Source organism: Prionailurus bengalensis, chromosome B1 (genome assembly GCF_016509475.1).
Source record: "Prionailurus bengalensis isolate Pbe53 chromosome B1, Fcat_Pben_1.1_paternal_pri, whole genome shotgun sequence".
NCBI lineage: Eukaryota > Metazoa > Chordata > Mammalia > Carnivora > Felidae > Prionailurus > Prionailurus bengalensis.
Window position 1 is genome coordinate 46,570,646 of NC_057344.1, and position 19,594 is coordinate 46,590,239.

The 19,594-nt window shown below is 41.7% G+C and overlaps 1 protein-coding gene across 9 annotated transcripts in view; it reads right to left on the reverse strand.

The window, feature by feature from the left end:
- Positions 1-289: 289 nt before the first annotated feature.
- The window catches only part of UNC5D (unc-5 netrin receptor D), a 552,225-nt gene continuing 532,920 nt past the window's right edge, over positions 290-19,594 (reverse strand). For all 9 annotated transcript variants that reach the window (XM_043564469.1, XM_043564514.1, XM_043564523.1 and 6 more), the window contains 2 exons: positions 17,181-17,359; positions 290-3,815 (listed from right to left, as the gene is read on the reverse strand). In XM_043564469.1, the coding sequence (XP_043420404.1) occupies positions 3,611-3,815; positions 17,181-17,359 (384 nt within the window). In that variant the 3' untranslated portion in view covers positions 290-3,610. The remainder of the gene's footprint in view (positions 3,816-17,180; positions 17,360-19,594) is intronic.

The window sequence follows — 19,594 nt, forward strand, 5'->3', positions numbered from 1 at the left end:
CAGGTTAGGTGTATTAAGTGTTTTTTTCGAGTTATAATATTTTCAACTTACGACGGGTTTATGGGGAATAACCCTCTCATAAGTCAAGGAAGATCTGTACACCATTTTAATATTCCGCCTTCGCTTATCAGTTGCAATGTGGAGAATTTTTGTCAAGGAAAATAGTTGCAATAAATCCAGAACTTTTTAATCCAAAGAGAACCCGGTTTTAGTCATCTGACTTAATAACCCCTCTCAAAGTCAACTGAAAGAAAAATGTAGGGACCATGGCAAAGGATAACACCTGCAGCTGGAGATAAAAATAATAAAAAGGGAGAAAAATTTCTCCTCTTTAAACAGAACTGTGTCAATTCCTATTCATCTCTTACAAAAAGGCCAATAAAATTTTTGTGGGCGTACATCTGAGTTTTATGAGACTTTCTGCACTGGTAAATGAAGTTTGCATTGAAATCCATAGAGTGAGCTTCCCTTTGGCTTAAAGGATTTTAATGTAAACCAGTAAGACTGCATGAGCAATGTTGTAAAAACTGTAAATTAACTTTATGATGCGGCAGTCTGGTGCAGCTGGGAAGTACACCCTTTTGGTGGCATAATTTGAAGTCCTGTTTAAAGCATGACCGTTAGACTTAAATGCTTTTGAGGACTGACAGATGTGTCCTTAAGTGGGATATCTTGTGAAAATTCTAAGTAACCTACCAGGTATCACAGCCCACTTTTAATTTCTTGGTTCGTTTTGCACTGGGACAATAACACTTCTGCGGTAAGCACTTGCACTGACCAGGGACTCTGTTTCTAGAGGGGTGGCGTTTGTGTTGTGACAGGAAAATGTTAAAATAGAACAAGGGTTTAGGTCACAGTGAGTAACCACAAGTTCCAGTGTCAGTTAAGTCTATCTGGTCTGCATTTTCCACTCCTCCCTGACACACCCCCAGCTGTCTGTGAATCTCGTGAACGTGGGTTCTCCTTGGAATTCTATTGCAAAATACCATACAATCCTGCCATGTGACAGCCACAGAATTTCATACATTTCTGTAGAAATCCTATGCAGAATTCTAACAGAAATAAGAGAAAGGAAAAGAGGGAGCAGAATGGACTGACAGATGGATTTGAACCTTAGGAAGAAGTCAGAGGTGAATCATGCTCATTCACATCCTTAGTTACTCAATATGGTATGATGATCATGAGCATTTATAAAAACCCAGGCCAAGAAAAGAAAAAAGTCCATAGGAGGAAATTCTAGACATTGAGGGATTGATGATAATCTCTTTTCTTAAAATAATTTAGATTCTAGGGAAAACATTAACATTTTTCATTTAATATATAAAAAAAGTATCAGGTCTAAAAAGAATCTGTTTGAATGCATGGAATATAGAAAGCAATTATAAGGCCAATTAGAAGGAAAGGCGGGGGGGTGGGGGCAGGCGGAGGCAGGATGATTTTTAAATCCCTATTAACATCTCCAAGATGGAAACTAACAAAAGTTCTCTCTAATGTGTTTTCTGCAAGTTATTATCCAACAGTCAATGCAGATTCTTTCTGTATACCACCATGCCAATCAACTCTCTAGTTCATTTTGGGTGACTGACCATCTACTTCAACTTCTTGCTCCTTCAGAAATGATAGCAAGGGTGTCAGATGATTTACACTCTCATGCCCTTCTCTCTGTTGCTCCCCTGAAGGAATAAACAAGTAGAGGACATCAGTAAAAGGGCGTTTTCCTTATCTAGAGATGGTATTTTGAAAATATGCTCAGCAGTTCTAAGAGGATTTGCTCGTTCTGTATTAGATGCCTTTGATTCCTGAGAAAAGAAAGATGCTTTTGGATTTCATGTAGCAAAGCCTTTCATCCAATACAGGGGACTATATATACCACACGTTAGTTAGAGAACATGGCTAACACATTTAAGAGTTCTTAATGCCTTACCCATGGTATCATAAATTCCACCTATCTCTAGTTCTTTTTTACTTCGGTGGGGATTTACATTTTTTCTTCCTACATGGGACTTATAGAAACTTTTTTTTTTAAATGACCATATCCCACTGCCAAGTAGTCCCTAATTTCCCTATTTTTATTCTAATGAAGCCAACTTCTAAGTAGCTGATCAGCCCTGTGGTTGATCTAGGTCCTTGACCTTGCTTGTCCTGATTGTGGACAGCTAATTAAAACATCAACGGGAGCAGAAACAGATCCGTTCATCTTTAGTCTACCAGGACACCTTATCAAAATGATTTACTAGTATAAAAGATGGAGTCATGTTAAGATGGGGTGGGGGGTCACGAATTATCTGTGGACTTCAGTTTTCCACAATACCATTACTTCTTTTTTCAAAAAAGGATCCGAAAGCAATAGTCCTGTGTTAATGGTCTTGTAGAAAAAGCCTACTTGATAAGGCTGAGCAACCAGATGTTGAAACTTCCTGAACAACACATGTGGTTTCTGGGACATTGTGGTCGACATATTCCTCAGGTCTACTGACCCCTATCATTTAGACCAAAGACTATCTGCTGATTTTCGCAGAGGCAAAGGAGGATGCCCTATAGCCCTATGGGGAGATATTGTGATAACAGACTAGAAAGTTTCAAGAACCTGGATTGAAAAGTGTAGCAGAACCCCTCAGCCCCTTATATCAATGTTGGGCAACTGAGTCAACACCTTCATCCTCCATCCCAGAGTGACAGCTTCTCAAAGGCGTGTGGCATCTGTAGTTCATGTATTTCCTTGGGCTCGATTTGACCTCCCCTCCAAATCCATGTAATATGTCGTGTTCTAACAGCACTCTGCAATTTGAGCGGCTTAGCTGGGAAGAGAGACAGCTGTGCTTCATTGACTTAGAAGACATAAGTTTCCATATTGAGCAGTTTAGTTATGCTCCTTGAAACCACTCCTATGTAATGGGTAAGGAAGGGGGGGGGAATGTGGGTAGATTTGTCTCTGGGAGAAAATGAAGGTGGTCATGGCAAGAACTAGTTTGTGGTCTATCTTACCTTCTGGTCTTGTTTCCACTAAGTGGCTAGGATAAATGGGGAACTGGTGCTGGTGTGATGTACTCAGATTCTAAATTCTAAATGCCCTCCTCGATGTTATTAAAGTCCTACAAATAAATGGGTTGGCAACCCCGTTTCACTTCTAAAAGCCAACGTTACAATGATTGCTGACATCACAGATGCCAGTTGGTAGAGAACCCTGACAATCTGGTACCAGAATCAGCTGGCCCTTTGGGGCACGTCATTAAAAACCTGCTTCAAAACATGCACTATTCAATCTCTACCTTCCCAGCTTTATTGTAGGTCATCTTTTTCCACAGTTCCTTTTATCTAGCTGTGCCCTCACTTTTATTCTCGCCACTCCAAATCTGAGAAAGTTCATAAAGTGTTAACCCGAATGTGGATTCAGACGAGACAGTAGAGCCCTCTTATATTTAAGAGAGCTTGTACTTCTCCCTATTAACATATTACACCTATATAGAATGCAGTTTCTTCAACCAGGGATTCTCACTGAGTGTAAATGAAGGCTGAATTCCCCAAGTGCCACTGGGCCGAAAGCTGCCTCTTTCCCATTTAAAGCAAATGTCCCGAAGCTGGCCGTCACTGTCTCATGAACGATAGTGGACTAGAGTCCATTTTGCCTGCTGTAGTTGAAGTCGGCTTCATCGAGTTGGGATTCTGTAATGTTTGAGAGTTTCGTGTGTGTCCGCCCAATCTCTTCAAGGGCACAGGCCAGGGAGTCAAGATCACCATCGTGCTGATGACGAGCTTCCCACAGGTTCAAAATGACAGCGGATGGACTACTTTGTGTAGCAAAATAAGATAAATTCCTAGACAGATTTGAAGAAACAAAAAGAATAACAAAAAATGAAAATAGAAATAAAGGAACAAATAAAAATCACTATAAGGGAATTAAAAATGAATTGCAATGGATATTACTACAATAGGAATAGGAGGCTCCACTATGGCAGGTCTGGAGGCACTGAACCTGAAAGCTCAACTGTGGAATGTTACCAATGACCTTCTTATGTCCCAGGTCCTCACCTCCCTGGACGGGTGTATGTGTGTGTGTGTGTGTGCATCTGTGCATGTGTGTGTGTTTCCCTCTTGACCACCTGCTTGAAAAAGTTCTCTCATTAACTTACACAATGACATAACTCATTCCTATTTTCCAAAATATCTGACCGCTTTATCTCTCCCTTGGTAAACAGAGGACTGTCAAGGTTTTATCTTTGATTTCTTTCCTTCTGAGGTGAGCTCATATACTAAGTGGAGTAGTTATCAACTCTAAGCAGACAGTGTTTAAATTGGCACCTCCAATCTTACAGGTTAATGTCAGCTAGTTACAGATCTCCAAATGACCTTGAGAGTGCCTGGATTAGCTATCTCTCCACCTCCTCAAACTCAATGCATCAGAAATTGGTATCCTCTCCATGCCTCCGAATTGGGCCCCTTTTAAACTATAACAGGTATCCTAGTAATTACAAATGTCCTTCTAATCTCTCACACCGGGACATTTATTTTTGACTCTTCCCTTTATATTGTTGTTTTCTTTTTGACATACACATCAGCTCACATTTCCTCTACATTCATGCTATGTATATGTAATTGATGCTCTATCATTTTTTTCCTGAATCACAGCAAAATCCTTGCAGATCTTTATGCCTGTAAAGTTTCTAATATATCCTGCATTCTATTTTTTCAATGATCAGGTATTACTCTCCTTGTTTTCAATGCCTTCCTCTGTCTGGCCCCACCTAGGTACGGCAATATATATTTTTATTCAATCTTCCTTTGCCCTTTGAGCCATTAATGCTGACTTAGGTAATACTTTGCTTCTTGCTTTTATTCAATCGATTCTCTCCATTTGGAATACCCTCTTCCTGTCTTTACTCTCTGTTTATCAAAATCTTGCACCCCTGCAATGCCTGGTTCACTTCTCTACTCTGCTCAAAATGCTTTATTTCTTCTCTGAATTCTGTCACTGTGCTTAAATTTTCATATGAACAAAGTGCTGATATATTTCATGTGAGTTTTGACTACCCAGCATGATTACGGACACCTGAAGAGAGAGGATCATAGATGATAATCTTCTGATTCTGTAACAGTCCTTATCCTAATACGATGACAGGTGTTTACTCAATATCCATTGTCTGAGTAATTGATTGCTATGAGCTTTTTCCAAGTGACATGAGATCTCCACTGAAAACAAATGGTAACCTTTTGGACAATGACTTTGCTATGGCGAAGACTAAGACAACACAAAAGATTAAAGGTCACAGTTTTTCATAGGCACTTTTACAGCACAGATAGAAATGTCACCTCTGGAGAAATTTTGATAAGTCGAACAGATTTTCAAGAGTCAACCACGAATTGCCCGTTTTGAGGATGGCGCAATTTTCCATCACCACATTCAGCATATAATCACAAAGTGGACTCGTAGCTAAGAGCACTTGGAAGAGAAGACCAGCTTTTAAGGGCACATTACCATTTACAAGCACCACACACACATCCAGTAATTCCGAGTGAATAAAGGGCTACTCAAAGATCTTAAGGGACTGTTTAAAGCTAGTTGGTTGCTACGTGGCATTATTTTATCGGGGTGCTATATATACTTTCTACTACATCTGAATCCTTAATTGAGAAAGGGAGAAGGCCAGCTTAAAACTATTCTCTCTGGTTTCTTCTTAAATATAGTTATTTCTGCACTAATAGAAATGGCAAACCAAACCCTGCGTGGGTAGTTGAAGGGATCCCAGTTCCTCTTGTTTAAGAACTTTGTTTTGAATACTGTCCCTTCTACCTGGTGATGGGCCACTGTTTACAGAGAAAGCTGCTATATCTCCAGGTCTGTAAGTAAATTGGTACACCCCTTCCAACATTCAGGCAGAACATGAACTGGAGGACTAGCGGAGAAGGCAAACTGAGAGACTAGGTGTGAGTGAACTCTTGGGCGGGCTTGTGTGACAAACTCTTCCCATGTCCTTTTTGAGACTGATGACCATAAATATACATTTGTTTCCGGAACGGGTAAATATTCTCTCCAATGTTGTTTCAAAAAGAGAAAGAACAGCAAGAACAACAACAAAAGGACAGATTTTTTTATCATTCTATTGAGGGCTTATTTATAGTTTGTAGTTTCCCTTGAAAAACAATGGACCAGTGTCCTGTGGGACAGACTAGAATCTTGTGATCCTATTACCCCCAAATTAAGCTTTATTCGATACCAGGGGTTGACCAATGTTTCTGTAAAGACCAGATGGTAAATCTTTTTGACTTTAGGGGCCACACATGGTCCCTAAAGCAGCTACCCGACTTTGCTATGGTGGTGTGAAAGCAGCCACAGACGATACATATGAATGAGCATGGCTGTGTTGCAATAAAGCTTTTTTGAGAGACCCTAAAGTGTGAATGTCCTGCAGTTTTCACATATCACACAATATTCCTCTTCTTTTGATTTAAAAAAATTTTTTTTCCTGACCATTTCAAAATCCTGAAACCATTCTAGCTCCTGGGCTACAGGCAAGCAGGTGGTGGGCCAAATTTGGCCGTTAGGCCATAGTGCTGATCCCTGTCCTATGTTTTACACCATAAGCTAGATTTCCAGTAGCTCTTTGAGAGAAGATTGGACTGAAGTTTTTGTTTAGTGCTGCATTTGAAAATAAGCATCCAGAGTGCCAAAGTCATTGAAACCACAAGTCACACATCCTACCTCAAGCACTTTGAGAGCTTTGTGCTCAGTAAATGTTCAGGGACCTTTGACATTTTAAGACCTGACAGGAAGACCCGGCTATAAAAATGCAATAGTGAAATTTTGGGAGAGGCATGCAGAATGTGTTCTGGAGGTTGGGATAAATCTTTGTCCTAACACAATATTAAAAATTTCCATGAATCTGTGGTGGGGGTGGGAGTGGGAAGGTGTTCTACCTGCCTAGAGGACGAGGGGCAGAGCTGGAGAAGGACTCCTGCGGCCACTTGGTTCTCACATGTCCTGATTTGTAGGGTAGGCACCCGGGGCTACAGGAAGCCGAGTGGTCAAAAGTGGCAGAAATACAACTTTCACTTGGCACAGGTCTCTGAACATATTATAACAAGTGAAATGTGCTTTCCAAAGCGTGGCTCAGATTTATTCTCTATGCAAGCACATTCATCCTAACACACACAAATCTCAAATTCCACTAAATTTTAGTAGGTACATGCAGGATGGTACCAGTCTTATTAAAAGTGATTCAGTTAGCTTTGTGATAAACAGACCTCCCATTAAGTTGCATTTCCCGGTCTACACCGTGAACAGTTAGTATATAAAAGACCCTAAAGTCCCAATGCTGTAGGCTGTTACTCAAAGATTGGCGGGTTATTTTAACTATTTTCATATGTGCAAATGCACTGGTTTTTTGTTTGTTTGTTTGTTTTGTTTTGAAAGTTGGTATACCATGCATCTATTGGTTTTTTTCCATACTGCCCTTTTGCAATTATTCGGATCCCAGTCTGTGTGACCCATTTGTCTTCATAATGGTGGTACATTTGGACACCAGTAGGTAAATTCACACACAATTCAGGGAATAATATTAATACCAGAGAACAGAGTTCATAGCAACAGTTGGTAGTAAGTAATTTTGTGAGTGTCTTTGAAACCAGAATATTTAGCAAAAGTAGTAAAGTGGTAGCCCTGAATTTAGGTGGATGCCTCAAAATAAAACAATGTTTTTACTTTCTCTTTGAAAACTGTTTACAGAAGTGAATGTTTATTATGCTGGTCTCAGATGTTTCCAATTGTTACTTTTTTATGCTCTGAACTTTGGGTGACCTTTTGTGGTAGTCTTTTTGAATTTTGATAGACTGAGGTAATTTTGAAAAAAAATTAAAAAAAAAATTTGTGGTGTCCTAAAGATGCTGCCTACTATGCAGGTGAGATTACTCTCTAAATTTTAGGAATTTACTTTAGAATCTTTCTATGTCTTCAGGTCAGTTCATTTGTCCTAAGCCTTGTAGATTCAATGACTTTATCTTTTCTGTCGTAACTCCCACCGAAAAGAGCAGAGAGAAACTATAAAAAACTCATGCTGAGACAGCCGGATAAGTTTATCCATGTAAGTTCATTGAGTAGTAATGGCTTATGAAATTCAATTTTGTTTTGTTGAGCCTATATGCCTACTATTTACCTGAGTTCCCGGTTGGGAGGGGGGGGCAATTAGTTTATTACCATGATTAATTTCATCTTTCTAAGACTTTGCTGTCCCCATCCCTTATCCCCAATTAGAATCTCATGCTTTATGTGGAAACCAGGAGAGAATTGGGAGCATGAATCTATCTTAGCAATTTCACTAGCTAGACACAGGCCGACCCATAGTGATTGATGTATACAGTCAAAAACTGAATTTTTACACAGAATCCCAGTTTTCAAAACACATCTTCAAACTCATGACCATGTTAAACTAATAATGGAAATTAGGTTAAATTTGAGGATTTCTGGAAATAGTGACTCGTGCCTTCTGTTTTCTTCTTTTGGGGAAGAATTAAGGGCCCCTGCTAAAATTCTGCCCTCCAGTGTCTTTATACACTATTATACCTTGGGCTAGTTTTTTGAAAAGGAAAAGTGGCTAGGCATCCATTTGGTATGAATTTAGAGATACCACCTTTTCTTTAGTACTTGAAAGCAGCATTCAAATGTAAATGTCTTTGGGAATAGTAACCTCTAAATCTTCAATCAGTTAGCAGCAAAAAGATAACAGTAATAGAGGGAGGTGAGGGTCTGAGGCTCAATCTGAGCCCTGGGGAAACGCACTGAAGGGCAAACTGTACTGATGCTGGAGTTGGCCTGGTTCGGTGTTCTTCTATCTGTGTGTGGCCCTTTCATTCTGAACTGCAGATGACAAACTTTCAGTTTCTCAGAATCCTGCTACCATGGGGCCGATCTACCTATCTGCAAGCTGTAAGCTCTTCTTGTGAAATACTTCTTGTGAAATACTGAAATATAGTTGGGGACCACATTAGAGCTGCTGCCGCTTAATGTCTTTAGCACAGAAGACATCTCATACCAGGTGCATGCCGTGAATGCATTCAGAATTTAGGATTTCACCCAACACCTTTTTAAGCAGAAGGGGGCAAATGCACCTGTAACAAGAGGGCACCAAATAGGTTTATATTCTACAAACTTGCCATTTACATCTAAGTCAACTGAAGGTTTTTAGCTTTTAAAAAGCCTATTTTAAAAGTATTGGGGTGCCTGGATGGCTCAGTCGGTTAAATGCCCAACTCTTGGTTTCGGCTCAGGTCATGATCTCATGGTTCATGGGTTCGGGCCCCATGTTGGGTTCTCTGCTGATGGTACGGAGCCTGCTTGGGATTCTCTCTCTCTCCCTTTCTCTCCACCCCTGCAACTCCCCCCTGCCCCGCACTCACTTGCTCACTCTCTCTCAAAAGAAATAAATAAACTTAAAAAAAAAAAAAACCTTTAAAAATAAATCTTTTTTCCAAGTGGGCTTGTAGTACAAAAAGTGAAAACTAAGTTAAGCTGCCTATAATAAATTGGGAGCCATCATTACAGGAACAGCGTAGAATCCTACTGCTAGTGCCAAGGAGGGAATTGAAACACAGTCCTAATGAAAAAATATTAATAACCATGCTATCATCCTAATTGTCTCATTTAATGAAAGCCTCTTATGTGACCAAAACCAACCCTCCATATGGTTCTTTCAATGCAAATAGCAAAGCCATTCACACTGAACGGCAGTAATTGGGCACCACACAAGCATTTGTCTCATCTATCGAGCTCTCATCCCCAAACTTCAGCCTCAGTGGGTACTCAACAAACAGCAAAGCAGCTTTCAGGATAAAGCAAGTGGGTGTTTCCTTTTCCAAGAATAAGTAAAAGATGGACGCCATGATGAAACCTCTGTCTATTGCCCCCTGTGCCTTCAAAAAAAAAAAAGGGAAATTGTCATGGGAAACCCACAAGGACAGGATACAGGCAATTAAAACTGACAAACCAACATGCTGAGTTCCATTCTGTCTTGCCCTCAGACTGGTGCATCAATTCTTTTAGGGCCATTAATCTGACGATGAAATTCTGAAATTCCTCTTGGGGATTCCTTCTGCCAGTTCTGTTACCTGGTTCTTGAAGGCGGAACGGCAAGGATCTTTCTTTCCTTCTTTGCCAAACATTTAAAGACCTGGAGCTCTCGGGGCCACCAGTGAGCTGCCCAACGAGATTCAGGCCAGTTGCAGACCCTGGTTTTGATTCTCCAGTTTCATTCCTGACAGGATGAAATTGTCTATGACAGTGTGTCATGTTTGGAAGTGAAAGGCCATGAAAACTACCAAATCAAATTTCTAGTTTTCTTTACATTGGGATATATCAAGGAAAAATGGGTCTCATTTAAACTGATTTTCCGCACTCGATAACCCTGAGCCATTTTAAGCATCCTGAGGGTGAAGGAGAATGACCACCATTTGTTTCTAGAGGAAAGACCACTGCGCTAATGCCGGATGAGGGAAGAGTGAAATATTTACACTTCTCTCTTTATGGTAATACTCAATATGTGTTTCAATGATGCCTCACAAATCATTGAAAAGAAACAGTTAATCCCTAAAGGATACTCTAATGAATTGGGTTAAAATTCTTTGTAGAATTTAATTTTCTCAAATGATGAAAACATCATCTTCAGGCATACTGATGCTGCCAAGCTTTTTCAGTGCTGTTTGAGACCGCTCTTATGAACTGGGTTATTGAGGCTATAAAGGGGCCTTGGCATGGTCATCTTTTCTGAAAACTCTATTAGCAGAAAGGAGGAGAGCCTATTCCTTCAGGGCACCAGCACCAACTCGCCACTTGCCTAAGAAGGAATGCAGTGCCCTTATCACCAACCCCTGGGGCTACAGGGAGCATGGCTTTGGTTCTCTGGGAGGGACCTGAGAAGTTTCTTTTCCATATTGCCTTTAGGATGAACACCTGCCACTTATAAACCATATACAGCTTGTTCATGGCTACACTGGTCCCAGGTTGTCTGCTTCAGCTTCATATTAGTGGGCATCTTCATGAGTCATTGACGTCCGTGGAATGAAGCCCAAACTTCTACCACTTTGCTGTGTTGGGTCCTTCTGGCTTCACTGTAAGGACTCTTCACATTTCAGACCCTGCAGAAGTCTCCTGGGCCAGAATCAGAAAAATCTGATTTGGCTCACCATCTCTTGCCTCCAAGGACCTGTGTAATGCTATCCCCCTATATATTCACTTTCCTTGGAAGAGTCCTACAGGTGATTTTTTGGAAATGACAGCCTCACATCCATTTATTTTCATTATTTTTAATTTTTTTTTTTTTGAGAGAGAGAGCATGCACACAAGGGAGGGGCAGAGGGACACAGAGAATCTCAGGCTCCATGCTCAGCGCAGAACCTGATGCTGGGCTCGATCTCATGACCGTGAGACCATAACCTGAGTGGGTCTCAAGAGGTGGGTACTTAACCGACCGAGCCACCCAGGCGCCCCTCACATCCATTTTTATTACTCGAAGGTCAAGATGTGTTTGCTAGCCTCTAGCCTGCAGAACCAAGAAAGCTGAGTTTGGTTTCATCAAAGTAAATCCCAAACCACAGGAATGAGAACATCTAGTCTCAATGGTCACTGCGTGGCCATCCTCCGTGGCCTGCCTGTGAAGTAGGCATCCCGTATGGATTTTGTTCTCTTCTCCCCTCACCCCAAGTGGCAGCTGGCACTGTGACTGTTCTACTTGTAGTGAATTCTCAACAGTTATTCCAAGATAGATTAGGAAGCTGCTTTGCGACCTTCGTCTGTCCTTTTTCACTGCCCTCTGGCCATTTCACTGTTCCTGTGCATCCAATTAAACGGGTGGACAGAGGAATAAAAAGAGATGACCTCAATATGAGAAGATTCTGTTTCTCATTAGATGTCCTGGTGGAAAAACTAGTTATATAGCACTGCTTATCAGCCATGAGGTTTGAGGAATTTCATTTGCTCACAATGGCTACACCGTTACCCATGAACGTTAACATTCCAGATGAACAATTCTAACCTCTGCATGAGAAATATGTTTTAGTTGACCCTTGAAAAATGTGGGGAGTTAGTCGCCCCCCCACAGTCGAAAATCCAGTATAACTTTTGACTCCCCTAAAACTCAACTACCAATAGCCTACTGTAGACGAGAAGCCTTACTGATAACATATAAACAGTGAGTTAACACATACTTTGAATGTTAACGTTCATTAGACTATTCTTATAATGAAGTCAGCTAGAGAAAAGAAAACGTTATTAAGAAAATCCTAAGGAAGAGAAAATACATTCATAGCACTAGACTGTATTTCCTGAAAAAAATCCTATATAAGCAGACCTGTGCAGTTCAAGGGTTCAACTGTGTTGTTCAAGATTCAGCTGTGTACTACTATGAAAAACCGTTAATAAGGTGTAATTATGTGCTTCTCTCCATCTTGGCACCCTTTCTTCCATCTCGCCTGTCTCCTCTCCGCTCACACTCTCGTGTCTCCTGCACTTTATCCAGCATCTGTTCCCATAGCAACATGGTCAAGCTGGCTATGTTTTCACAAGAGTTTCTGGAATATGAAAATCATGAGGCCTTAAAGACGAATGATCTAATGGTAGAATTTCAGCTACTGCCGCAGAGCTAAGGGAAAAGACAGGAATCCTCCCTCACATCAGCCGTGCAAACTGTCTTCCTTTGAGACCCATTCTTATTCCTGTCAAGTCTGTTCATTAGGAAGGAAGTTTTTGAGGTCAAATATGGTTAGTATCCGATGAAGAAGTTCATGTCCTTCATTCAAGGAAGGATTACTGAGTTTCCCCTAAGTAGACAGTATGGTCTTGGTGGGTTTAACTGTAACTTATAAAAAAAAAAAAAAAGTGTGGTTACAGGGGTATCTGGGTGGCTCAGTCGGTTGAACATCTGATTTTGGTTCAGGTCATGATGTCATGGTTCGTGGGTTTGAGCCCCACGCAGAGCCTGCTTCGGATTCTCTGTCTCCCTCTCCCTCTCTCTCTGCCCCTCCCCCACTCGTGCATGCTCTTGCTCACTGTCTAATATCTTTAAAAAATTTTTAAAAAGCATTGTGACAATACAAAGTGCTACCGAAGTTTAGACACAGGAGGATACTTCTGGCTGAAGCAGCTAGTTTCCGATACTAATCTGTTCGGCATCTGTTCAGCGATTCTGCCCACCGTCTACTTCCTTTCCTGTGACCAATTCTCCATTTCGCCGCGCTACCCACCTAGCCATCCCAGGGGGCCAAGAGCCCTGAAGCACAGGGTTACTGCAGCTGAACGTAGAGAACAAATGTGCCACCTCAGCTTTGAAATGCAGCGAGTATGGACCCTGAGTAATCGTCAAAGTTTGCTCACAGAATCTGTAATTGCAACTTTTATCTCTGACATTCTTTGCTCGGCGGTGTGGCTTATTTAGCGTGATCCGTATGCCAGGCAAGTCGCAAGGCCACCTGTGTTGCTGCCTCACAGCACACACTACTGACATTTCTCCCATTCTCGGCGATTGCTAAGCCTTTCACTTTATATTCCCAGTCTTCCCCCCCACCCCCCATTCAGATCAAAGTAGAAACTTGTTTGGCAAAAAGGCAGATTATCATCAGTGACATTTGCATTTTAGCAAAAGGAGGGTACAAGAGCATTTTCACTGGCAATAAAATAAAAGCGGATGTCTCCTTCCCCTCCCTTTGAAAACTTTTCTTTCATGATTTGAGGGCGACTGCTTTGCTAGCTTTTCGATACTTCTGGAAGCTGAAAGGAGGAGGAGAGTCAGGTAAAAAGTGCTGTCACAAGATCAAGGACGGTGAATTCTCTAACAGAAAGTCTGTGCGCTATGGGACAGCTCTCAGTAATACTGGCACATATTGACAATGTCAGATTTTTGTGTTTTAACACACGTTAATGATCAGTTCCATGCTATATTGTTTGCAACCCTAAGAGAGGCCAGTGACTTGGCATTATGCAGCAGGAAGTTGTGACAAATGACATCTGAAAATCCCGTTCCTCTGTGTCACGTAGATTTCTTCCCATGTAGGAGAAGATACATTTTTTGGTATAATAATGAAAACCTAAAAGGAACTTGACGATTTCTGCAAAGTGAGAATGAGCTAATAACATGGTACAAGGTGATTTTCAGTAGTCTTTTCTTTATTCTGCTTCTGTGAATATGTTGGTGGCCTTTCTGCTGGAACCAACCAGTCTGCAGAAAAAGATTCTATGCTGTGTCTGCCCCCTCTCGCTCCCCTCAGACTTGGTTGCTGAGCTGACTGAGCTGAGAAGCCTCATCTCCAGGTGTCACTCTGACTGAAGCGACAGGGTCCTATAGAAGTTTTACTAAATGAGAGCAGATTTACTTAAATAAGAGGTGAGCAAACTCCGTTAGGTTGCCTGTTTTTATAAATGAAGTTTGTTAGACAAATCGGCATAGCTGTGTTGCACGTATTTTCTCTGGCGGATTCTCACTGCAGAAGCAGAGCCAAACGGTGCTGAGTAATTACAACAGACCCTATATGGCCTAAACTATTTGCTCTCTGGTTCTTTAACAGAATAAAATTTTGCTGATTCTCAAATTTAAACCATTCTCATTCCATAGTTAGACCAATTTTTGGAAGGTTAAGCTTGAGAGTAAAGAGGTAGGCAGGACATGCCATTCACTGAAGTTGAATATATTCACCAAAGAAGATGTAAAGATAGTAAATTATATCGACCCATGCCATCCTAATTTGCTATTAGTGAAAACTGCAAAAAGTGACACTGATTGAAAACCAACCTTTTCTGGTCACCGTGTTAGAAACTTTCCATAAAGTAGGCTATTTGTATTCCTTATGTCAAGGAAATTTATTATTTTTTAATGTTTATTTATTTTTGAGAGAGAGAGCAAGACAGAGTGTGAGCAGGGGAGGGTCAGAGAGAGGCAGACACAGAATCCGAAGCAGGCTCCAGGCTCCGAGCGGTCAGCACAGAGCCCGACGCGGGACTCGAACTCACGGACCGCGAGATCATGACCTGAGCTGAAGTTGGACGCCCAACTGACTGAGCCACCCAGGTACCCCTATGTCAAGGAAATTTAGGCTTTCCTGGAGAAGGGCTCTTAGGGCATACCCAAAGCAAGGAAACAGGCACACCCGGTGTTCACACTGGATGATCCTGGACACCGGAGGGGCAGTGCCCCTGTGCGGCCACTTCCTGCTCATTAGAGCCCAGACACAAAAGGTTGTTTACCTCAGTCTCCCATTTTGAAATGCATTTTCCCTACTCTGGAAGGGCCCAGACTGATGACTTTGGGGCACTCCCTGTACCTCTCGTAGGTATCCTATAAGTGGAGAATAACATGAAATGGAACATGTGCATATTCAGCAAACGAATGACAGCATCATAGATATTTTGTGGCAATTATTTTCATGTGAATGGTGAATTAAAAGTCATCAATTCTCGGGGTGCCTGGGTGGATCAGTCGGTTAAGCATCTGACTCTTGATTTCAGCTCAGCTAGTGATCTCATGGTTCATGAGTTCGAGCCCTGCATCGGGCTCTGTGCTGACAGCGCGGAGCCTGCTTGGGATTCTCTGTCTCCCTCTCTCTCTGCCTCTCCCCTCTTCGTGCTCGCTCTCCTTTTCTCAATATAAAAAATACAAACCTTAAAATTATATATATCAAAATTAAGAAAGTAAAAATCATCAACTCTTATGTTCAGCATGGATTAGGGAATTGATATAGTTCAAACTGTATGATCTGCATTTGCAGAAAAAGGAACAGGGCTGCTAAGCGGTGTGCTTTGGCAGATTGGTACAGGTTATAGAACCAGGGATACCCTGCGGGTCCAAGGCCCACGCCCCCCCTTTTTTTCTTTGTGAACCAAATTCTGTTCTCTGGGCTGGTTTTTCATTCTTGTCCCTGTGTTGATCAGAAAGTGAGCTTGACATAGTCATGGTGTGCATGGGTTATAAGTGCGACATCTCCTCCTTTGTCAAAATTGCTGGGAAATATTCAACCTAATTTTTTTCTTCCCTGTACATTCATACGTTTCTGTATTCTTTCATTTTCAATATGCGCCTTTCAAGAATGTATCTATTCTTTCCGGGCTTGCCTGTCTCTGCAAATTCCGTTTTCTTTTAGCAGCAATGCCTCCTCTCTTGATTTTCCTCTCTCAGCCTGACTGCTTTCTAGTTGGGTCCTCCCTTCTTGGATTCTGGATCCCTTTTAAACTGGGGAGTGGCACTCTATCATTTCTTGGCAGACACCTACCTCCCTTTCAGAGAAGAAAGTCAGGTAGGATGGCTGTGAAAATAAAGAACAAACCATGGAAATGACAGAGCAAGCCAAACAGTAAGAAAGGAAGGCTTTGTCTCAAAAGAAAAAAAAAAAAAAGTACCAGAGAAAAAGAGAAAGAAGATGGTTCTGGCAAAACTTGGTCTTTTTTCTATTCATTCTGGGGCCGGAGGGGTGGTGGGGGGAGAGAGGAGTGATTGGGGAGAGAGAGAGGTATTGCCCTCTCCCTGTTGGTTATCTTTCAAGCTGAGCCAAAGCTGCCCGCCCGTCAGTGCTCATAGGAATGGATCACTCTTGCTCCTTCTCATCGCAACTAATAAAGCCCTACTCTCTACTGCTCTGCTGTCACCCACAAGGTTAGCACAGAGTCGAGGGTCTGGTGAAGCAGCAGGCCACATTCACGTGCCTGGGCAACCTGCTTGTTTCAAGACCTTTGCCTTCCAATCTGGGAGCTATCATCCTCAAACGTTTAATACTGAGGCACCCGCTTTTCAGGCTGGCATGTCCCCGTTAAGGGTTACGTACGTAACGCTTAAGGTGACCTGATGATGGGAGGTGTGAGAAGCTTTCTTTGTTTCTAGACCACTGGTTCAAGACTGTGCTGGGATCTCCCACAAGCACCAAGAAGACAGAGTCTGTACCCCATGTGGGTGGCCCAGTTAGCCAACCTAAAGATGGGACCAGGACCAAAGTTAAGACTTTTCTATTGTGTCCCTCAAGGCAGAATGGGTGGAAGGAAATGCCACACAGTGTCCTGTTCTTGTTCTTTCCCCACATATGAAGGCAGGCTTCACATGAAATACGACCAGAGGAATCTACAAAGATATCAGGGCCTGGAAACCGCATGGATACACCCAACCCACTTTGTTTTTCAAAACTCTCAGTGACATCCTCTTTCAGAAGTTGCCCCCGATTACCTGTTGATGCTGTTTTTCTGTGCTAACATCTGCCAGTCCTTGCCTTTGGCATTAGGGGTATCGAATGTAGCACAAATCCGCTGTCTGATGGAGTAGGGAATTTTGAAGGCTTTGGGGCCAGTCTGTGCAGGGAAAGTGCTGTCCTCTTGTGCAAAGAAAGTGATGGTTTCTCTTTCGCTCTACAAACAAAGAAAGCATGGTCAGGTCTGAATGGAAGCATGGCTGATCGACACCGTTATTTTTTTATGAAAATCTATGCACAAAACGCTTGCCTATAGTGATGGGCTCTATAAAATACACTGACACGTTCCCCTTTCTTCTAAAACTGTAAATAACTTCTCTAGTAGCCTGGTGAATCACGTACTGGAGATTTACAATGTGGCTTCCAATCAGGGGAGTCATAATCATCAGCGTTCTACATCCAAAGAGATGTCAGGTGACAGCAGAATTAAACCTTTTTTCTTTTCTTTTTTTCCTTTGTCTCTCAGAGATATATCTAGAATCAGTAGGAAGAAGCCCCCAAGTGACAGATTTTAATTCAATGTAAGGAAAGACTCTTTGACAGAGCTGACCTAAGATGAACGGGCTAATCAAAGGAGCTAGCTGGGCAGGTACCTGTCACGAAAGCTACAAAGGGGAACTGATTGTATTTTGATCATCTCAAAGTTTGTGTTGCCCCGTCTGAGTCGAGAAGTGTGTGATTCCATAGTAAATATTTTGGTCTTGTTTCAGAATGACATTGCTTTGGTAATACGTGGTCAGTGATGAGGTCTAGACTAGCCTGAGGACTGGTGCCGACTGGAAAGCTTCTGCCTGCTGTCTGCCCAACCCGCTTCTGATTTAGAGCTCTCTGATGAGGATTGGTTATTTCCATACATACCAGCAATCGTATCCAACATGAGACCATGCAGACATCCAGCAGATTGCAATAGCTGCTGATAAATTTATATGAACCAACAGAATTTTAAAACCTGAAAAGTATCTAACTGAATCATGCCTGCGATTATGATGTGTTACAAGACACAAGGGATTCTACAGATGTAATTAAGGTCTCTAATCAGTTGACTACGTCCTGAGCAAGAGGTATTTTTTTCTGGGTGGGCCTGACCTAATCAGGTGGCCCTTAGAAGAGAGAAGAAGCAGCTCTTATCTGGAGGCATCTCTCCTGCTGGCCTGGAGGAAAGCAAATAGTCAGGCTGTGAAATGCCTATAGAGTAGGACATGGGGCGAGGACCTGAGGGCACCCCCTAGAAGCTGAGAGTGACCCCAGTCCAATAGCCGGCAAGAAAGTGTGTACCTCATTCCTGACAGCTTCCTGGAGGAGACATTTGGGTTGGCCTTGAAGGATGAGTAGTCATTGATTGAAAAGAAATTGAGTGGGTAACTAGTTATTTTAGGCAAAATGAGTGATTCTTTTCTGATATGTTGGACGGTTATAAAATGAACCAACTCAGGCTTCTTACTGAACAAAAGAGGTTATGAGGAACATCATTTTGAATCATGGTTTGTAAAATTTCTTTTAGCCTTTAAAAATGTAAATCAAGTAAAAATAGTTTCCTTAAATTTCCTGACTGAAGGCAGGCTGATGTCCTTAAAAAAGATGGTAGAAACTAGAGAGGAAAAAAAAAAAAAAAAAGGATTCTATGCAAGATAACATGGTAGCTGTCACTGGGAAAGGGCATCAAACAGTGTTAACATGTGAAAATGTGGCTTGCCAATGAAAACTGAAAACACTGTATGTGTCCATGACAAAGGACTGCAATAGAATGGGCTTTGGGGAGCTTTTATGGCCTCATTGAGTTGATCAAGCTGACCAAGCTCTGACGTTACTGTTGGCAGGGGAAAGGCCACCCTGATACATAGTCTTCAGGACAGAAGTGGTTATGACTTCAAAGCGAAAAAATGTTACAGAAGACTGACTCTTCAGGCTTTTTTCTCTTTCCTACACTTTAATAAGTGGGCCCCCCTTTCTCTTGTAAAGTTTCCAAATTTCAATATTTGCCATGCACAAGGATGACACTTTATGTAACATTTACGGTGCGTTCTAAAAGACATCTGGGCCACGTAATAAGAATCCTGTAGATACATCACATTTTCTGATTGTTTAAATTAAATATGCAAAGGAACAGCAGATTTCCATGCTCTGCACATCTGAGATAAGCGGCTGCTACTTGGCTAGCTGGGGAGTTGTAAATCAACGAGAAATTCCAAGTATTATGTCTATTTTGTAACAGAAAAATCATCCCCAACCTTCCCACTTTTGGAAGATAAGAGAATTGCTTGAAGGGAAAATTGTAAGTTCCCATATAAGTTCTTTCTCTCCCCAAAATGGTATTCTTCAATATTATTACATCAATAAGGAAGGATGTAGTAAATTACTTAGCGATTCCTTCCTTCTCTTCACATTTAGTAAA